The 21,094-nt window shown below is 41.5% G+C and overlaps 2 protein-coding genes across 2 annotated transcripts; one reads left to right on the top strand and one right to left on the bottom strand.

The window, feature by feature from the left end:
• Nucleotides 1-11,243: 11,243 nt before the first annotated feature.
• Nucleotides 11,244-15,525, top strand: LOC306920068 (uncharacterized protein; the record flags this gene model as incomplete). Its single annotated transcript, XM_079496684.1, has 7 exons — nucleotides 11,244-11,678; nucleotides 11,866-12,419; nucleotides 12,530-12,606; nucleotides 13,706-13,830; nucleotides 13,939-14,111; nucleotides 14,746-14,850; nucleotides 15,031-15,525. The coding sequence occupies exons 1-7, from the start codon at nucleotides 11,267-11,269 to the stop codon at nucleotides 15,523-15,525; spliced, it is 1,941 nt and encodes a 646-aa protein (XP_079352810.1). The 5' UTR covers nucleotides 11,244-11,266.
• A 1,339-nt stretch (nucleotides 15,526-16,864) lies between these two features.
• Nucleotides 16,865-20,248, bottom strand: LOC306920077 (ATP-dependent DNA helicase RecQ-like; the record flags this gene model as incomplete). The annotated part of the gene is made up of 4 exons (XM_079496698.1): nucleotides 19,588-20,248; nucleotides 18,749-18,828; nucleotides 17,649-18,225; nucleotides 16,865-16,901 (listed from the first exon to the last, which is right to left on the bottom strand). The coding sequence occupies exons 1-4, from the start codon at nucleotides 20,112-20,114 to the stop codon at nucleotides 16,865-16,867; spliced, it is 1,221 nt and encodes a 406-aa protein (XP_079352824.1). The 5' UTR covers nucleotides 20,115-20,248.
• Nucleotides 20,249-21,094: the final 846 nt, after the last annotated feature.

A 21,094-nucleotide genomic window follows, 5' to 3' on the forward strand; every position in this document is an offset into this window, starting at 1 on the left:
AACGGCATACTATAGCATGCCGTTTTCCATCATTTTTGAGGATTTGAAAAAAAGACGAAAATTACTCCGAGACCATGGGCTATAGCCCATCGTCTCGGAGTCATTTTCGACTTTTTTTCAAATCCTCGTTTTTCATCATTTATGACCATGTCGATGGGCTATAGCCCATGGTCTCGAACGGCATACTATAGCATGCCGTTTTTCATCATTTTTGAGGATTTGAAAAAAAGACGAAAATTACTCCGAGACAATGGGCTATAGCCCATCGTCTCGGAGTCATTTTCGACTTTTTTTCAAATCCTCGTTTTTCATCATTTATGACCATGGCGATGGGCTATAGCCCATGGTCTCGAACGGCATACTATAGCATGCCGTTTTGCATCATTTTTGAGGATTTGAAAAAAAGACGAAAATCCCTCCGAGACCATGGGCTATAGCCCATCGTCTCGGAGTCATTTTCGTCTTTTTTTCATCATTTATGACCATGGCGATGGGCTATAGCCCATGGTCTCGAATGGCATACTATAGCATGCCGTTTTGCATCATTTTTGAGGATTTGAAAAAAAGACGAAAATCACTCCGAGACCATGGGCTATAGCCCATCGTCTCGGAGTCATTTTCGTCTTTTTTTCAAATCCTTGTTTTTCATCATTTATGACCATGGCGATGGGCTATAGCCCATGGTCTCGAACGGCATACTATAGCATGCCGTTTTCCATCATTTTTGAGGATTTGAAAAAAAGACGAAAATTACTCCGAGACCATGGGCTATAGCCCATCGTCTCGGAGTAATTTTCGTCTTTTTTTCAAATCCTTGTTTTTCATCATTTATGACCATGGCGATGGGCTATAGCCCATGGTCTCGAACGGCATACTATACCATGCCGTTTTCCATCATTTTTGAGGATTTGAAAAAAGACGAAAATCACTCCGAGACCATGGGCTATAGCCCATCGTCTCGGAGTCATTTTCGTCTTTTTTTCAAATCCTCGTTTTTCATCATTTATGACCATGGCGATGGGCTATAGCCCATGGTCTCGAACGGCATACTATAGCATGCCGTTTTCCATCATTTTTGAGGATTTGAAAAAAAGACGAAAATTACTCCGAGACCATGGGCTATAGCCCATCGTCTCGGAGTCATTTTCGACTTTTTTTCAAATCCTCGTTTTTCATCATTTATGACCATGGCGATGGGCTATAGCCCATGGTCTCGAACGGCATACTATAGCATGCCGTTTTGCATCATTTTTGAGGATTTGAAAAAAAGACGAAAATCACTCCGAGACCATGGGCTATAGCCCATCGTCTCGGAGTCATTTTCGTCTTTTTTTCAAATCCTCGTTTTTCATCATTTATGACCATGGCGATGGGCTATAGCCCATGGTCTCGAACGGCATACTATAGCATGCCGTTTTCCATCATTTTTAAGGATTTGAAAAAAAGACGAAAATGACTCCGAGACCAAGGGCTATAGCCCATCGTCTCGGAGTCATTTTCGTCTTTTTTTCAAATCCTTGTTTTTCATCATTTATGACCATGGCGATGGGCTATAGCCCATGGTCTCGAACGGCATACTATAGCATGCCGTTTTGCATCATTTTTGAGGATTTGAAAACAAGACGAAAATCACTCCGAGACCATGGGCTATAGCCCATCGTCTCGGAGTAATTTTCGTCTTTTTTTCAAATCCTTGTTTTTCATCATTTATGACCATGGCGATGGGCTATAGCCCATGGTCTCGAACGGCATACTATACCATGCCGTTTTCCATCATTTTTGAGGATTTGAAAAAAGACGAAAATCACTCCGAGACCATGGGCTATAGCCCATCGTCTCGGAGTCATTTTCGTCTTTTTTTCAAATCCTCGTTTTTCATCATTTATGACCATGGCGATGGGCTATAGCCCATGGTCTCGAACGGCATACTATAGCATGCCGTTTTTCATCATTTTTGAGGATTTGAAAAAAAGACGAAAATTACTCCGAGACCATGGGCTATAGCCCATCGTCTCGGAGTCATTTTCGTCTTTTTTTCAAATCCTCGTTTTTCATCATTTATGACCATGGCGATGGGCTATAGCCCATGGTCTCGAACGGCATACTATAGCATGCCGTTTTCCATCATTTTTGAGGATTTGAAAAAAAGACGAAAATTACTCCGAGACCATGGGCTATAGCCCATCGTCTCGGAGTCATTTTCGACTTTTTTTCAAATCCTCGTTTTTCATCATTTATGACCATGTCGATGGGCTATAGCCCATGGTCTCGAACGGCATACTATAGCATGCCGTTTTTCATCATTTTTGAGGATTTGAAAAAAAGACGAAAATTACTCCGAGACAATGGGCTATAGCCCATCGTCTCGGAGTCATTTTCGACTTTTTTTCAAATCCTCGTTTTTCATCATTTATGACCATGGCGATGGGCTATAGCCCATGGTCTCGAACGGCATACTATAGCATGCCGTTTTGCATCATTTTTGAGGATTTGAAAAAAAGACGAAAATCACTCCGAGACCATGGGCTATAGCCCATCGTCTCGGAGTCATTTTCGTCTTTTTTTCAAATCCTTGTTTTTCATCATTTATGACCATGGCGATGGGCTATAGCCCATGGTCTCGAACGGCATACTATAGCATGCCGTTTTGCAACATTTTTGAGGATTTGAAAAAAAGACGAAAATCACTCCGAGACCATGGGCTATAGCCCATCGTCTCGGAGTCATTTTCGTCTTTTTTTCAAATCCTCGTTTTTCATCATTTATGACCATTGCGATGGGCTATAGCCCATGGTCTCGAACGGCATACTATAGCATGCCGTTTTTCATCATTTTTGAGGATTTGAAAAAAAGACGAAAATTACTCCGAGACCATGGGCTATAGCCCATCGTCTCGGAGTCATTTTCGTCTTTTTTTCATCATTTATGACCATGGCGATGGGCTATAGCCCATGGTCTCGAACGGCATACTATAGCATGCCGTTTTCCATCATTTTTAAGGATTTGAAAAAAAGACGAAAATGACTCCGAGACCATGGGCTATAGCCCATCGTCTCGGAGTCATTTTCGTCTTTTTTTCAAATCCTTGTTTTTCATCATTTATGACCATGGCGATGGGCTATAGCCCATGGTCACGAACGGCATACTATAGCATGCCGTTTTGCATCATTTTTGAGGATTTGAAAAAAAGACGAAAATCACTCCGAGACCATGGGCTATAGCCCATCGTCTCGGAGTCATTTTCGTCTTTTTTTCAAATCCTCGTTTTTCATCATTTATGACCATGGCGATGGGCTATAGCCCATGGTCTCGAACGGCATACTATAGCATGCCGTTTTCCATCATTTTTGAGGATTTGAAAAAAAGACGAAAATCACTCCGAGACCATGGGCTATAGCCCATCGTCTCGGAGTCATTTTCGTCTTTTTTTCAAATCCTCGTTTTTCATCATTTATGACCATGGCGATGGGCTATAGCCCATGGTCTCGAACGGCATACTATAGCATTCCGTTTTGCATCATTTTTGAGGATTTGAAAAAAAGACGAAAATCACTCCGAGACCATGGGCTATAGCCCATCGTCTCGGAGTCCTTTTCGTCTTTTTTTCAAATCCTTGTTTTTCATCATTTATGACCATGGCGATGGGCTATAGCCCATGGTCTCGAACGGCATACTATAGCATGCCGTCTTGCATCATTTTTGAGGATTTGAAAAAAAGACGAAAATCACTCCGAGACCATGGGCTATAGCCCATCGTCTCGGAGTCATTTTCGACTTTTTTTCAAATCCTCGTTTTTCATCATTTATGACCATGGCGATGGGCTATAGCCCATGGTCTCGAACGGCATACTATAGCATGCCGTTTTCCATCATTTTTGAGGATTTGAAAAAAAGACGAAAATCACTCCGAGACCATGGGCTATAGCCCATCGTCTCGGAGTCATTTGCGTCTTTTTTTCAAATCCTCGTTTTTCATCATTTATGACCATGGCGATGGGCTATAGCCCATGGTCTCGAACGGCATACTATAGCATTCCGTTTTGCATCATTTTTGAGGATTTGAAAAAAAGACGAAAATCACTCCGAGACCATGGGCTATAGCCCATCGTCTCGGAGTCCTTTTCGTCTTTTTTTCAAATCCTTGTTTTTCATCATTTATGACCATGGCGATGGGCTATAGCCCATGGTCTCGAACGGCATACTATAGCATGCCGTTTTGCATCATTTTTGAGGATTTGAAAAAAAGACGAAAATCACTCCGAGACCATGGGCTATAGCCCATCGTCTCGGAGTCATTTTCGACTTTTTTTCAAATCCTCGTTTTTCATCATTTATGACCATGGCGATGGGCTATAGCCCATGGTCTCGAACGGCATACTATAGCATGCCGTTTTGCATCATTTTTGAGGATTTGAAAAAAAGACGAAAATCACTCCGAGACCATGGGCTATAGCCCATCGTCTCGGAGTCATTTTCGTCTTTTTTTCAAATCCTTGTTTTTCATCATTTATGACAATGGCGATGGGCTATAGCCCATGGTCTCGAACGGCATACTATAGCATGCCATTTTCCATCATTTTTGAGGATTTGAAAAAAAGACGAAAATCACTCCGAGACCATGGGCTATAGCCCATCGTCTCGGAGTCATTTTCGTCTTTTTTTCAAATCCTTGTTTTTCATCATTTATGACCATGGCGATGGGCTATAGCCCATGGTCTCGAACGGCATACTATAGCATGCCGTTTTGCAACATTTTTGAGGATTTGAAAAAAAGACGAAAATCACTCCGAGACCATGGGCTATAGCCCATCGTCTCGGAGTCATTTTCGTCTTTTTTTCAAATCCTCGTTTTTCATCATTTATGACCATGGCGATGGGCTATAGCCCATGGTCTCGAACGGCATACTCTAGCATGCCGTTTTTCATCATTTTTGAGGATTTGAAAAAAAGACGAAAATTACTCCGAGACCATGGGCTATAGCCCATCGTCTCGGAGTCATTTTCGTCTTTTTTTCAAATCCTCGTTTTTCATCATTTATGACCATGGCGATGGGCTATAGCCCATGGTCTCGAACGGCATACTACAGCATGCCGTTTTCCATCATTTTTGAGGATTTGAAAAAAAGACGAAAATCACTCCGAGACCATGGGCTATAGCCCATCGTCTCGGAGTCATTTTCGTCTTTTTTTCAAATCCTTGTTTTTCATCATTTATGACCATGGCGATGGGCTATAGCCCATGGTCTCGAACGGCATTCTATAGCATGCCGTTTTCCATCATTTTTGAGGATTTGAAAAAAAGACGAAAATCACTCCGAGACCATGGGCTATAGCCCATCGTCTCGGAGTCATTTTCGACTTTTTTTCAAATCCTTGTTTTTCATCATTTATGACCATGGCGATGGGCTATAGCCCATGGTCTCGAACGGCATTCTATAGCATGCCGTTTTCCATCATTTTTGAGGATTTGAAAAAAAGACGAAAATCACTCCGAGACCATGGGCTATAGCCCATCGTCTCGGAGTCATTTTCGTCTTTTTTTCAAATCCTCGTTTTTCATCATTTATGACCATGGCGATGGGCTATAGCCCATGGTCTCGAACGGCATACTATAGCATTCCGTTTTGCATCATTTTTGAGGATTTGAAAAAAAGACGAAAATGACTCCGAGACCATGGGCTATAGCCCATCGTCTCGGAGTCATTTTCGTCTTTTTTTCAAATCCTTGTTTTTCATCATTTATGACCATGGCGATGGGCTATAGCCCATGGTCTCGAACGGCATACTATAGCATGCCGTTTTCCATCATTTTTGAGGATTTGAAAAAAAGACGAAAATCACTCCGAGACCATGGGCTATAGCCCATCGTCTCGGAGTCATTTTCGTCTTTTTTTCAAATCCTTGTTTTTCATCATTTATGACCATGGCGATGGGCTATAGCCCATGGTCTCGACGAAAATCACTCCGAGACCATGGGCTATAGCCCATCGTCTCGGAGTAATTTTCGTCTTTTTTTCAAATCCTTGTTTTTCATCATTTATGACCATGGCGATGGGCTATAGCCCATGGTCTCGAACGGCATACTATAGCATGCCGTTTTCCATCATTTTTGAGGATTTGAAAAAAAGACGAAAATTACTCCGAGACCATGGGCTATAGCCCATCGTCTCGGAGTCATTTTCGACTTTTTTTCAAATCCTCGTTTTTCATCATTTATGACCATGGCGATGGGCTATAGCCCATGGTCTCGAACGGCATACTATAGCATGCCGTTTTGCATCATTTTTGAGGATTTGAAAAAAAGACGAAAATCACTCCGAGACCATGGGCTATAGCCCATCGTCTCGGAGTCATTTTCGTCTTTTTTTCAAATCCTCGTTTTTCATCATTTATGACCATGGCGATGGGCTATAGCCCATGGTCTCGAACGGCATACTATAGCATGCCGTTTTCCATCATTTTTAAGGATTTGAAAAAAAGACGAAAATCACTCCGAGACCATGGGCTATAGCCCATCGTCTCGGAGTCATTTTCGTCTTTTTTTCAAATCCTTGTTTTTCATCATTTATGACCATGGCGATGGGCTATAGCCCATGGTCTCGAACGGCATACTATAGCATGCCGTTTTCCATCATTTTTGAGGATTTGAAAAAAAGACGAAAATCACTCCGAGACCATGGGCTATAGCCCATCGTCTCGGAGTCATTTTCGTCTTTTTTTCAAATCCTTGTTTTTCATCATTTATGACCATGGCGATGGGCTATAGCCCATGGTCTCGAACGGCATACTATAGCATGCCGTTTTGCAACATTTTTGAGGATTTGAAAAAAAGACGAAAATCACTCCGAGACCATGGGCTATAGCCCATCGTCTCGGAGTCATTTTCGTCTTTTTTTCAAATCCTTGTTTTTCATCATTTATGACCATGGCGATGGGCTATAGCCCATGGTCTCGAACGGCATACTATAGCATGCCGTTTTGCAACATTTTTGAGGATTTGAAAAAAAGACGAAAATCACTCCGAGACCATGGGCTATAGCCCATCGTCTCGGAGTCATTTTCGTCTTTTTTTCAAATCCTCGTTTTTCATCATTTATGACCATGGCGATGGGCTATAGCCCATGGTCTCGAACGGCATACTATAGCATGCCGTTTTCCATCATTTTTGAGGATTTGAAAAAAAGACGAAAATTACTCCGAGACCATGGGCTATAGCCCATCGTCTCGGAGTCATTTTCGACTTTTTTTCAAATCCTCGTTTTTCATCATTTATGACCATGTCGATGGGCTATAGCCCATGGTCTCGAACGGCATACTATAGCATGCCGTTTTTCATCATTTTTGAGGATTTGAAAAAAAGACGAAAATTACTCCGAGACCATGGGCTATAGCCCATCGTCTCGGAGTCATTTTCGACTTTTTTTCAAATCCTCGTTTTTCATCATTTATGACCATGGCGATGGGCTATAGCCCATGGTCTCGAACGGCATACTATAGCATGCCGTTTTGCATCATTTTTGAGGATTTGAAAAAAAGACGAAAATCACTCCGAGACCATGGGCTATAGCCCATCGTCTCGGAGTCATTTTCGTCTTTTTTTCAAATCCTTGTTTTTCATCATTTATGACCATGGCGATGGGCTATAGCCCATGGTCTCGAACGGCATACTATAGCATGCCGTTTTCCATCATTTTTGAGGATTTGAAAAAAAGACGAAAATCACTCCGAGACCATGGGCTATAGCCCATCGTCTCGGAGTCATTTTCGTCTTTTTTTCAAATCCTTGTTTTTCATCATTTATGACCATGGCGATGGGCTATAGCCCATGGTCTCGAACGGCATACTATAGCATGCCGTTTTGCAACATTTTTGAGGATTTGAAAAAAAGACGAAAATCACTCCGAGACCATGGGCTATAGCCCATCGTCTCGGAGTCATTTTCGACTTTTTTTCAAATCCTCGTTTTTCATCATTTATGACCATGTCGATGGGCTATAGCCCATGGTCTCGAACGGCATACTATAGCATGCCGTTTTTCATCATTTTTGAGGATTTGAAAAAAAGACGAAAATTACTCCGAGACCATGGGCTATAGCCCATCGTCTCGGAGTCATTTTCGACTTTTTTTCAAATCCTCGTTTTTCATCATTTATGACCATGGCGATGGGCTATAGCCCATGGTCTCGAACGGCATACTATAGCATGCCGTTTTGCATCATTTTTGAGGATTTGAAAAAAAGACGAAAATCACTCCGAGACCATGGGCTATAGCCCATCGTCTCGGAGTCATTTTCGTCTTTTTTTCAAATCCTTGTTTTTCATCATTTATGACCATGGCGATGGGCTATAGCCCATGGTCTCGAACGGCATACTATAGCATGCCGTTTTCCATCATTTTTGAGGATTTGAAAAAAAGACGAAAATCACTCCGAGACCATGGGCTATAGCCCATCGTCTCGGAGTAATTTTCGTCTTTTTTTCAAATCCTTGTTTTTCATCATTTATGACCATGGCGATGGGCTATAGCCCATGGTCTCGAACGGCATACTATAGCATGCCGTTTTGCAACATTTTTGAGGATTTGAAAAAAAGACGAAAATCACTCCGAGACCATGGGCTATAGCCCATCGTCTCGGAGTCATTTTCGTCTTTTTTTCAAATCCTCGTTTTTCATCATTTATGACCATTGCGATGGGCTATAGCCCATGGTCTCGAACGGCATACTATAGCATGCCGTTTTTCATCATTTTTGAGGATTTGAAAAAAAGACGAAAATTACTCCGAGACCATGGGCTATAGTAGCCTGGGTAAACCCCTCCCCCCTCGCCAGATTTTCATTCTGCCTGCGGGGAGAGTCTGGCATAATCGCCTGTGTGGCTGTTTAGCCGTGGGGCGGGAGAGTAGCGTTGACGGACAACCCCTTCAGCCAATCAGCGTATATCAAAATAAGTGGCGTCATCTAAACGCGTTCCGTTCCTACTTCCTGTTCCTACTTCCTACTTCCTTCCTCCTCCACCAGTAGCCTACATAGTCTCTATGCATTGCACACAGCAGCTATTGAAATCTTCTTGCCTTGCCACACTAGTTTATTTCGAAATCAAACCAGCAACAAACGATCGTTATTTGTTATGGCTGAATCGAATGTAAACGATTTTTGCCGTCTCTGCAAAGAGAGTTGTCGGAAAGCCGGCCGTTTATCTAACACCAGGAAGATTTACGAACTGGATCCTAGCCAAAGAACCATATATCAGCGTCTGGTTTCCGTTGGCCTACAGCTGCTTCCACAAGATGACAAGTCTTTGCGTATTTGCAATAAGTGCTTCAGACAGATGACAACAATAGAGGAGTCGTTATTAACACTCAACAAATGGAAACAGGTAGAAACTGGTGCCGAACCGGCCGCTAGTAGCCAGTCCCCAACAACGAAAACTACACCACCCCAAACAGAGAAAAGGATGAGAGATTCCCCTATGAAAACACCACGGGCAGCGAAAAGGAAAAGATACTATCCTCCTACACCAAATCGCAAGTTAACCCCACTAAAAACTCCTGGGACAGCCACAAGACAAAGTGTGATAGAGGTAAGAAGTTCACAATCACAACGATGTACTAACCTGCTATTTATTATGAGTTAAAAAATGAGGAATACGAGACTGCTCGCCCCTTTACCAACTCGCTCCGCAATTTTTTAAATGTAACAGTTAATTTAGTATTTCCCTGAAATCTGAAATGATCTTGTATACAGATTTATTTGATTGCATAGTAGTCGATCTCTATACTTACTTTATAAAGAACAACATGTCATAGAGACGGTGACTGCTTAATTAAGTTAAGACCTTCTAGCAGTTCATTTCGTTTTTATTAATCACATTTCTTCCATGTTGCCCATGATTTGTAATGGCATCATCATGCTATTATGCCCGTGGATATACAGAGTGAACTTAACAATGATAAATTAATATGATAATACCTTTTAAATAATCACAAACATGAATTATGTTTGTTATTTACAGCTAGGTAGAGTAGATGAGAGTGGTTTTCAACCTTTTTCATCAATGCCAATTTTTTATTTAGCATTTGAGCCACGGACCACCATTTCATGAGATTTAGTCTTGCTGACCCAACACTAAAGAATGCTGTTATCGTTGGATACGATTTTGTCCACAATTTCATTCTCTAATTATGTAGACTAGTTACTAGACTTCTTCTAAATTAAGTAATGCAGATGTAACAATGATTTAACTGATTTAACTCTTGAGACCGTAAAATGAAACCAAATGGACCCATAAGGGTCAAAAGGTAAATAACTTATAAGGGTCCAATTGGTTACAAACTCCATCATTTAGCTGGGGACCAGCACCACTGGTGGTCCCTGGACCACTGGTTGAAAACCACTGACTAAGATCAAGCATTTGCGCTTTTCCTGTATCAATTTAAAATGTAAGTTTTACTTTGACATTGCTCTTGCTCTGCAAGTCTGCATACCACTTTGTGTTCAAAGTATGGTGTAAGAAAAATGTGTTTTGTTGGACTGTCTTTTTCTGTTTTAAAATTGGCAATATAAAGCTCCAAAACCTATTATCATCACCCGTTTATTGATAACTGCAGCCTATTATAAAATATAAACCTAACCTCACGTCACCAGGCTTTCCACCTCTGAGGAAAGCCTAGTCTGTGTTACAAAATTGCTGTGTGAATCGGTCAGGAGCGGATGATATCGTTGCAGTCATTGTTTTGTAGTCATCAGGCAGCAACCGGAAGAATAACAAAATAATAAAAGCGTGACTCGTTCTCTCGTAGCCTGCAGCTTTTATTGAGAAAAATCGGTTTGAGGGAAAGGAAGTTCCAGATTGATGGTTCCTGCCTGATGACTACAAAACAATGACTGCAACGATATCATCCGTTCCCGACCGGATCATAAACCCAAAAAGGAATGCTGCCCTGGCTATTATAAACCTATAATTATGTATTTAAGTTGTAATGCACACTCTGCTTAATCTTTCAGCTTATCATTCATTATCCTACGGCTAAACCAATCACACTGAGATGCCCCAAATCTGCAGCAGGGATTTTGGAGAACATCGCAAAGGAAAAATGGTCAACTGCTGCAAACCTCATCATGAAACACGACACACTGCTGGACACAATCAAAGAATCTGTGCTCATTCTCCTAAACAATGAATGCAAGAGACTTTGCCAGCCAAAACAAGATTTCATGCTGTTTCGTTGTTCTCCCAAAAACTTGAAATCCTTTTCATTTGCCAAGATGGGGTCAGATCTCCAACGTCTAGCTCCATTCCTGTTCTCACTGTTGTCCACCATCACAAACCAGTCTCCACTCCAAATCTGTGCTGCTGCATCTGTACTCTTGAGAGGAAGACATGAAAAATTGCCATCTGCTTTTGCATATTATATAAACAGTGTTCTGCAGTATGGTGGGGCAAAAAAGGCTGTGTTTCAAAGACTTTGCAAGTTAGGGATTTCAACCAGCCATGTCTCAGCAGTCAAGAAGCAACGTTTACTGGCAAACACATGTGGTGAAGCACTTCAGAAGCTCAAAGCTGCCAACGAATTGTTCCTCAACCCCCAGCCAAACTCAGATGGTGACCTGGACCTCAACCCCCAGCAAGGCTCGGATGGAGATGTTTTGAGATGTATGGAAATGCTTGAATTGTCTGGTAAGAGGGACAGAATTTTTAAATGTTTAACCCTCAAATTGAAAATAAATGTTGTTTATTTTTTCTTTGTGTATTACTATAATGATGCATGACTTAACACCAGTGTGATTTTTTTGGTATTATTCATACCCAGAGCCATAATAAATGTAATGATTTCCTATTATTCTTACTTTTGTTTTTGCAATAGAGGGAGCACCGAGCACTTCAGCTGTAGACGAGGCAAGTGTCAGAGAGGACATGGACTGGTTAGACATGGACATCCAGGACACAGAGGAACAACAAAGCACTTCACAACAGCAGACCAGTGAATTAGAATTCCAGACTTTCAATGCATTAATGGCTGCCGCAGAGGCATCACCACCACTAAGCCTAGAGTTAACCAACCAGCCACCACACAGCTACTCAATAATATTAGACAATCTGGACTTCTACATGCCCACACACCACCAGGCAATAGATAGAAGCAACAAATCTATACACTGGACTCATCTCATGGCTGTGGAAGACAGAGTACCCACCCACCACCTCAGCAACGAGAAACCCCGGCTGTCTCTCACAGGGTACGACATTAAGACATCTATGCCTAGCCGTGAATCGCAATGGAGCATGGAACAGGAATTCATTGTACTCGGAGCAAGAATCCTCACCCAGCATCTTGACGCCTTCAAACCCCTACGCAACGTTGCAGTCCATCACATTCCCCATGAGTATTCAGAGAACATGTCAAAGGCTTCCACCCATGTAAGTGCTGTTAGCTAAACAATGCAATTAGTATTAACCTTCACTGTCAATGTGTATAGACATAAGCCTGTGTTGTTATAATCACTATATTGTCAATATACTCTTCATAGCATCCCCTTGGTCTCCTCTTTAAAAATGAGAACGAATCTGACGACCTGCAAGCCATTCTGGAGCATATACAGACCAAGTAAGTAATTTTAAATGTGAATTGTGTGTGTGTGTGTGTGTGTGTGTGTGTTTGAGAGAGAGAGAGGCTGAATGGTGTTAAAAGACTTGTGTATTTTGTAGCTATGTACCAAAGGGCAAGGATGGCATGGAAACTCTCCTGGTTGGAGGTGACAGGCTCACTGAAGGTGCCAGTCGCAAAATGCAGTGGACCATGGGCAATGGAAGATCACCCGAAGTAAGACTTGCAGGAATGCAGTTCAAGTTTGAAGACTGGCACGCTATCAGAAACCTTTATGAAGTGAGTGAATTTAAATGGTCAACAGATGGTTACGAAATGAATAGTTTTTTGGCTAATAAAATAAAAGCTTGTGCTGTCCCCCAATAGCATGTTGACTTCAAGGATATCTTTATATTTAAACACACAATGCCCTTGTCTAAGAGAACAAGTAATAATACTTGTTGCAAATTGAACAAAGTTTGATTACCATATATAGATTGAAGCTTCAAACTTTTGTTTCTGCTATAGTGTAATCTAATACAAAATGTCATTCAGATATATCATAAGGTCTTCTTCAAAGACGCGTCTGCCAAAGACCACGGTACCTTGCTGGCGAACATGAACAAGCTCAGGTTTGTAATACCGACTCAAAATGTAACCCTATTCAAAAATACCTTATGATCATATTAGTTGAATGCTCATAATTTCTGTTTATTAAACCTGTTTATTTAACTGTATCTTCTGTTTATTCTGCAGTGAAAACCGGCCCCATGAATTTTGGCCTGTCCATGTGCATGCGTGCGTGCGTGTTTGAGTGTTTGAGTGAGTGAGTGAGTGAATGAGGGAGAGAGAGATAGGGCAAAGTGATCTATGAAGTCCTGTCCCCAGTGAACACCTGGCCGCTATTGGCTTGGTATCAAAAGATTCAACTGGTTCGTGTAACTGTCTGTCTGTCTGTCTGTCTGTCTGTCTGTCTGTCTGTCTGTGGGCGTGTGTGTGCGCGCGCGTGTGCGTGCAAAAGGAGTTGGCCCAGTCGTCTTGCAAGTGTGAGTCTGTGTGTGAGAGAGAGAGAGAAAGAGGGGCACAATATAGTGCAATTAAACTTGTTAATATGTCCTAGGTGCAGCAATGCGAAGAAGGGCCCAAAAGTTGCATTCAATGCATATAAAGAGTTTGTGGCTAAAGAGACAGCAGCACTTTTCCTGGCAGCAGCAATGACCATTTTTCAGCTGAAGGATGTCTCTGGTATAACACTTTTTTTTTATCAATTAAAACATTTTCATTCCTATATTGGATTAATAGGTAGTATTTCCATCAACATGCTGTTTTTTCTTGCACTGTTTCCGCTAACAGAAACGCCTGAGGGATTCATCCCAGACAACGTAAGGGATGCCGAGGATATGGAACTCAAGCGGACCTGGCTGCATGACAAAGCAGCGCTAGTTGTGAAAACCTTCGTCAACATCAATGACACCACGTCTGCCGTTGCAACAGCGGTTACCCTGGCCGAAGAACAACAACCTGAGGTTTTTTAACATTTCCATAATAGTAATTTGTTTGTTTGATGAGGCCGTGCCATCTAGACTAAAATAGTTAGTATGTATGTTAGCAATACAAATATGTAAACCATATTGTAAGATATTGCAGTGTGACTGTCACTGTACCAAAGGGGTGCCCACCCTTTTTTGACTTGAGAGCTACTTTCAAAATGACCAGCTCAACAAGATCTACCCACCTGAAAATAGTTTAAATATGTACCTGAGGGTGCTTTAGAATAGCGGCGCTGGCATTACATATAAGACAAATGTACTTGGAATGGGAAATAGAGGGGGGGAAATGGAATAGGTAGGGTTTTTTTTGTATTTAATTTATAATGCTACCGATGTTTGTGCACAGCAACACTGAAAACAAAATGTTGCATTGTGGATTTGAGCTGACAGGTGCTTTTTGATCAAGTCACCTTTAATTCAAGTGGCAGATGCCAAGAATTGTTTATATTATATATATATTATATATATATATTATATATTGAATTGAAATATTCTTTAGGGGCATGTTGTCATGTGATTCACCTGTGCCTTGCTGTACCACATTTGTCTTAGGCATAGCACACTGTATTCCTCTGTCTTTCTTTTAAGTCTTACACTGTTGTCTCCACAGACACAGCTTAGGTGCCGCATGGAAGGCTGCTCAAAGGTCTACAAGCACAAGAAGTCTCGCAATACACATGAGCTCAAATACCACAAACTCCAGCTACAACCAGATGTACCGACCTCCCCAACCACCCCTACAATGGACCACAAAACAGAACATTCAGTGGCAAGATTAAGCTTTGTTTTTTTTTTGATGAATCTACGCGATGCTGTGAAAGAAGGAGACGGAAAGAGGCTATTGAAGCTGTACACAGTTGCCCTTATGTACTATAAAGCATATGGTCACACTCAGTATGCCTACAGCACCTTCCTGCTATCGGTGCAACTGAATGCCACTCTTTCACCCAAGTTGGTCCACAGCATCACATATAACCGTTTTTGGAGCAGCAGGGGGGGGAAAGGAAATAACATCAGCCTAGACTTGCACCTGGAACACTTGAACAATTTCCTCAAGTCTTTCTTGAAGGGCCTTGGAGCAAACCTGACCGAGCAATCTGCCAGCAGAATTAGTAGGTCCATCAGTGTCCTCAAGCACTTGTTAGATGCCACAGACGCTGAGTTGGGAGTGGCCAAGCAAAGTGGCAGGCATCACACACCTGACCAGACAAACGACATCAGAGCACTGGTCCAGGTTGCCCTTGAGGGAGAGCTCTTTGCAAGTCATCCCGGCAGAGAATTCAGTGCCTTCCCTCGTTTTGACAGGAACCTCCTGTCCAAATTCAATTACAGTGAATATCGTTTGTGGATGAAGGCTAGGCTAAGAGAATGGAGAGTAGTTCAAATGTGAAACTTCCCTGAGTATTTTGTCTCCCATTTCTCATGTGCAATTGTACAGGGACATATTTTGGCTTAACAAAGCTCTGAATGTAGGGTAACCATTTGTCCTTTCCATTTATTTTATATGTTTGTGTGTCTGTTATAAATGTTGCTTTTTCATTGTTTAATTTGTAAAATAAAATGCTTTGAACACCACCTTTGCATTTCTTAAATAGCACTGTGTTAATACAGCACAAGGTCTCAAAGGACAGGCAGTCGTCAGACTTCCACAAAACAATTTATTGTGAGAGAGAGCATAAGTTGATTCATACATGACATGATATAGTCCTACAGGATATAGTGTTTTTGGGTCACACGTCTGGGAAGCTTCAAAGGATTAGACAGACAATGGCTTTCTCCACAGGGTACCGCATGGGAATCTCTTGAGGTGTTGACTTCCCTTAAAAGTGTTACCAAAATAATTATTCTACATTCTCTACTTGTACTGTAAATTAACCCCTGAGCTGCATGAGACCTGCTTGATTGGATCAACCCAACAAAATGTTTCCTGTGACTAAAGCCAAATTTAACCTGGAAAGTGGTCCATCTTAACATTCTAATGTCTAATGTCCAGAAGAGAGAAGCACTTCATGGATGGCTGATGTTTGATGTCAATCTCACCTAGCTCTCCCGGATTTAATCCACACCATGCAATAAGGGAACGCCATCTTAAAATAGTTATATATTTAGATCAATGAGCAAGGAAATTGATAAGAAGCTCCTGGATTCTGTTTGTCTAGCACAGTGGTTTTAAAAAAATAATATCCAGGTCCATTATTTGGCATTTGAGATTTAGCCCATTCTGGGTGTTTTAAGCATTATGTTATACTGTAGCTGTTCAAGTAGATCTACAAGCTCATAGCGCTGCACCGAGTGCCGCGCTACAAGCTTGTAGATCTGCTATTTTTTGAAAAATCCTGAAAATGTGGTGCAAAAATTTAACTCCTGAAAATTTAACTCAAATCTTTGCTTCCGGGGGGTCCCTGGAACAACATATTTTCAGATGGGGGTCGGCAGCCAATGACATATATTTTTGGGGGTCCTCGACATGAAAATGTTTGAGAACCACTGACATAGAAACATGGGTTTTTCAGAAAACTGCCTTAGATTTAGAAGACATTTGTAGAATTGTCCTCAGGTCTAAATGGGTGAAGCTCTGACCTTAAACGTTAAATATGTGGTACCATAGGAGAGATAAACGTTTACCAAAATGATTATTCTACATTCTCTAATATAGTGTATACTGTAAATGAAGTAATGCAGAATATAATAAAACTCTAGGGAGTGTAAAATGAAACCAAATTGACCCGTCAATCGGTAGACTTAAAAAGCAAGGCTTTTGCACACCTACAACCGACAAGAAATAGAGTATCCAACAATGAAAACTTTATTAAGTTGCATTCAGAAAAGTACATAAGTATTGACTCAAAACAAAACAAATGTACATGCTCAGGCCAACTTCAAATGTCATCATTTGAGCTGGAATTGGAATCCTCATTGGAATCACAGTATGTGTCTTCATCTGACTCATCAAAATACCCACGGTAATAAATATCTGGCGGACAAATGCTAGCACCCTCTGTGGGGTTGGCAGGCGGCATATCTTCAATGTCATGAAAAACATCATTGATAACTTGTAATATGTGCCGTGCATGTTCGTGGCTGTAGACAGGAAGGTGGTTATCTATGTAATCGATGTCGAAGATGTGTGCACACTTTTCCAAAACGGCAACAATCAATTGATCACTAAATCCTGTACAAGCAGCCTGGCTAGTAAAGAGGTATGGGAGGTCTGCAACCAAATCGTTTTTGTACTTCTCCAACTGTGCCTTGATTAATGTTTTGTGATTACGTGTAACCACCCTTGACTGCAAAGGTACACAAATATTTTTCTGCTGCTCATAAATGGGTAGAGGCTCCACACAAACACCTGATCCATCACATGAACATGACTTATGGCAAAATGTACAGCACAGATGACCTGGCTCAAGACTTTCTGTAATCTCTTCAAATTTACTATACAAAGCTTTTCTCAAGCAACTGGTTCTGCCTTCTGTAAACAAATCTCGTACTGCCTTATCCACATGAAATGACCTTGTGTTGTATAAAACTGCGTGTGATTGCACTCCGTTTCTCCCAGCTCTGCCAGCCTGTTGGACTATCGCTTCTGTGTCGTTTGGTGGACCAAACATCACCACATGAGAGATATTGGGAAAGTTGAGGCCCATCCCGAGCGCAGTTGTGGCAGCAACAACTCTGCAATTCCCCTGTCCATTCAGTGAACTAATTACAAAGTTCTTGTTGTCTTTGTCAGTCCCTTTATGGTACATGCCAATCAATTCATTGTCCCACTTTTTCTCTGGGTCCCTGTCTAACCAGAAATCTTCACCTAGTTCTGCTTTCAGATAGTGGTACACCTCTGCTGTCTTGTCACGTGACCGGCAGTAGATAATGATCTGTGCCATCGCTGTTCCCTTGGCTCGAACATCATCCACTATCCAGTCAAGACATTGTACTTTTTCGTGGCGTGGTGCTGAGGCTAGTGCTAGTCGGATGTTGGTTCTGTTGGGGCTCACAATCACCCGTGTTGCATTCTCCATTGCTAGAAGTCTGGTGACTCTGTCTCTGGACTCCATGTCTGCTGATGCGGTCAGAGCCAACACTGGGGTGCCTGAAGAAGACATAAGAATAAGAATATAATACATGATGTCACAAATAAACAGTGCTATTTATTGCAGAATAGTGCAATGGTAAATTACAAGACATCAAAATAATTAGCCTGGTAAAACAGAATGTGAGTTCACGTGACCGGCTGGTTTATCAAACTATCGGATGAGACATCAGACCAAACCAACAGAACAGGTTTATTCATTATGTACCGCACTACAGTTAACCCATTTAGACCTGAGGCCGCATCTGTGTCGCCTTATAGCTTTTAACCATTATTTAAAACTGTAGCTGTTGAAAAATAGCAGATCTACAAGCTATTTTTCAACTCAAATATTTGCTTCTGGGGGCTCCCTGGAACAACATATTTTCAGATGGGGGTCGGTGGCCAATTACATATAATTTTGGGTGTCCTTGACGTTAAATAGTTTGAGCACCACTGATATAGAAAACTGTCATGATTTTGTATGACATTTTGTAGAATCTGGTCTCAGATTTAAATGGGTTAAAGGGTTCATTTTACTCACCTTGTTTCACAATGGATCGGAGTACACTAAGCTTTGAAAAGCTATCTCTGAAGGCAGGTTTCCCCTTTGCACCCAGTCCCCTGATGAAGACAATAAAGCAGACAATGTTGATGATTACCACATTGAAGCCAGTAGCCTAATGTTCCACTTGTGTTCACAGATAACATGTTGTTGATTGATTATGTTATTAACAGTTTGTAGAATGGGTACAGTTCAACTACAGTACAAGTAAGAGAATAAATCCATTAAAAGCACTAAGACTAGTTTTCATCAGGGTCACCCGGTTTCTATTCATCAGAACATTTAAAGACAAATAAACACTTCTATGCAACTTCTATACAACAACAAAAAGAAATCATCATATACACATGAAAAATAGGGGGCCTACGTCCTAGCCCTGGTAGTCTACTACAGTGATTTTTAACCAGTGTTCCGGGGACCACCAGTGATCTTTGAGCGGGTTACAGGTGGTCCCCAGTTAAATTATGGAAAGTTGGTTACCAAATGTACCCTTATTATAGATTATCTCAACTCTCTCTATTGTTAAACATCTGCATTACTTAATTTAAAAGAAGTCTACACAATTACAGAATGTAGAATGTTATTTTGATCAACGTTTGCCTGCTATCTCTCCTAATCATACAGCATGGAATTGTGGACATTTTATACAACAATAACAAAATATTGAGGCTAATTGTCTTCAAATAGTGGTCTGTGGCTCAAGTTCTGAATAAATAAGGTGCCTTGATATGAAAAGGGTTTAAAACCACTGCCCTACTAGTCTACAACACAAATAATCATAAGTTTAAACAGTAACAGGAGATTCTATATATATTTACCATTTATATGCGACGTGTACTTCATCGACCACTATTCCCATGATGTTTTCACGATACACAGGACTTTCCAGCATTTTCAGCCACTTATCATTCATCAGCCAAGCCTCTGGACTGCCAAATACTAATTGATAGGATCCCTGTTCTAGGTCTGTAACGTTGTGAACACCAAGCTGCATAGCAGTAACTCCTAGTTTTGTTGCTTCTTTTATCTGGTCCTCCATCAGCGCGACGAGTGGCGAAACAATGATGAAGATAGGATTGCTGTCTGGGAACATTTTCTTTGTCACCAACGGTGCTAGTTGATATACTAAGCTTTTTCCAAAACCTGTAGGAAGAACGCAGAGAATGTCCCGTGCACTGAGAAACTCCACAAGTGCATACTCTTGCTCTTGTTTAATTGCTGTTATTGAATCAATTTCTGCAATAACTTCCCCTATGGCTGTTTTTATTCCGTCGGTAACGTCACTGCTAGCTACTAGCTCCGCCATGTTTGTTGTGGTGAATGAGTCGAGCAGTACATACGTCATCAACTGCTCAAATCGTTCCTGATTGGCCAACGTGCGCTGTCAATCACAGAGCCCTGAGCTCGGTCGCGGATTGGCTCGTACCAAAGCTGATACAATGCTAAAGACTTTGTATTACCATTTTGCCAGACTCAACCCTCCTGGCAGAATGAAATGTTGTCCAGTAGGGGGAGTGGGTTTACCCAGGCTAGGGCTATAGCCCATCGTCTCGGAGTCATTTTCGTCTTTTTTTCATCATTTATGACCATGGCGATGGGCTATAGCCCATGGTCTCGAACGGCATACTATAGCATGCCGTTTTCCATCATTTTTAAGGATTTTAAAAAAAGACGAAAATGACTCCGAGACCATGGGCTATAGCCCATCGTCTCGGAGTCATTTTCGTTTTTTTTTCAAATCCTTGTTTTTCATCATTTATGACCATGGCGATGGGCTATAGCCCATGGTCTCGAACGGCATACTATAGCATGCCGTTTTGCATCATTTTTGAGGATTTGAAAAAAAGACGAAAATCACTCCGAGACCATGGGCTATAGCCCATCGTCTCGGAGTCATTTTCGTCTTTTTTTCAAATCCTCGTTTTTCATCATTTATGACCATGGCGATGGGCTATAGCCCATGGTCTCGAACGGCATACTATAGCATGCCGTTTTGCATCATTTTTGAGGATTTGAAAAAAAGACGAAAATCACTCCGAGACCATGGGCTATAGCCCATCGTCTCGGAGTCATTTTCGTCTTTTTTTCAAATCCTCGTTTTTCATCATTTATGACCATGGCGATGGGCTATAGCCCATGGTCTCGAACGGCATACTATAGCATTCCGTTTTGCATCATTTTTGAGGATTTGAAAAAAAGACGAAAATCACTCCGAGACCATGGGCTATAGCCCATCGTCTCGGAGTCCTTTTCGTCTTTTTTTCAAATCCTTGTTCGAGACCATGGGCTATAGCCCATCGCCATGGTCATAAATGATGAAAAACA

The sequence above is a fragment of the Electrona antarctica genome (assembly GCF_951216825.1).
Source record: "Electrona antarctica genome assembly, chromosome: 1".
Taxonomy (NCBI): domain Eukaryota; kingdom Metazoa; phylum Chordata; class Actinopteri; order Myctophiformes; family Myctophidae; genus Electrona; species Electrona antarctica.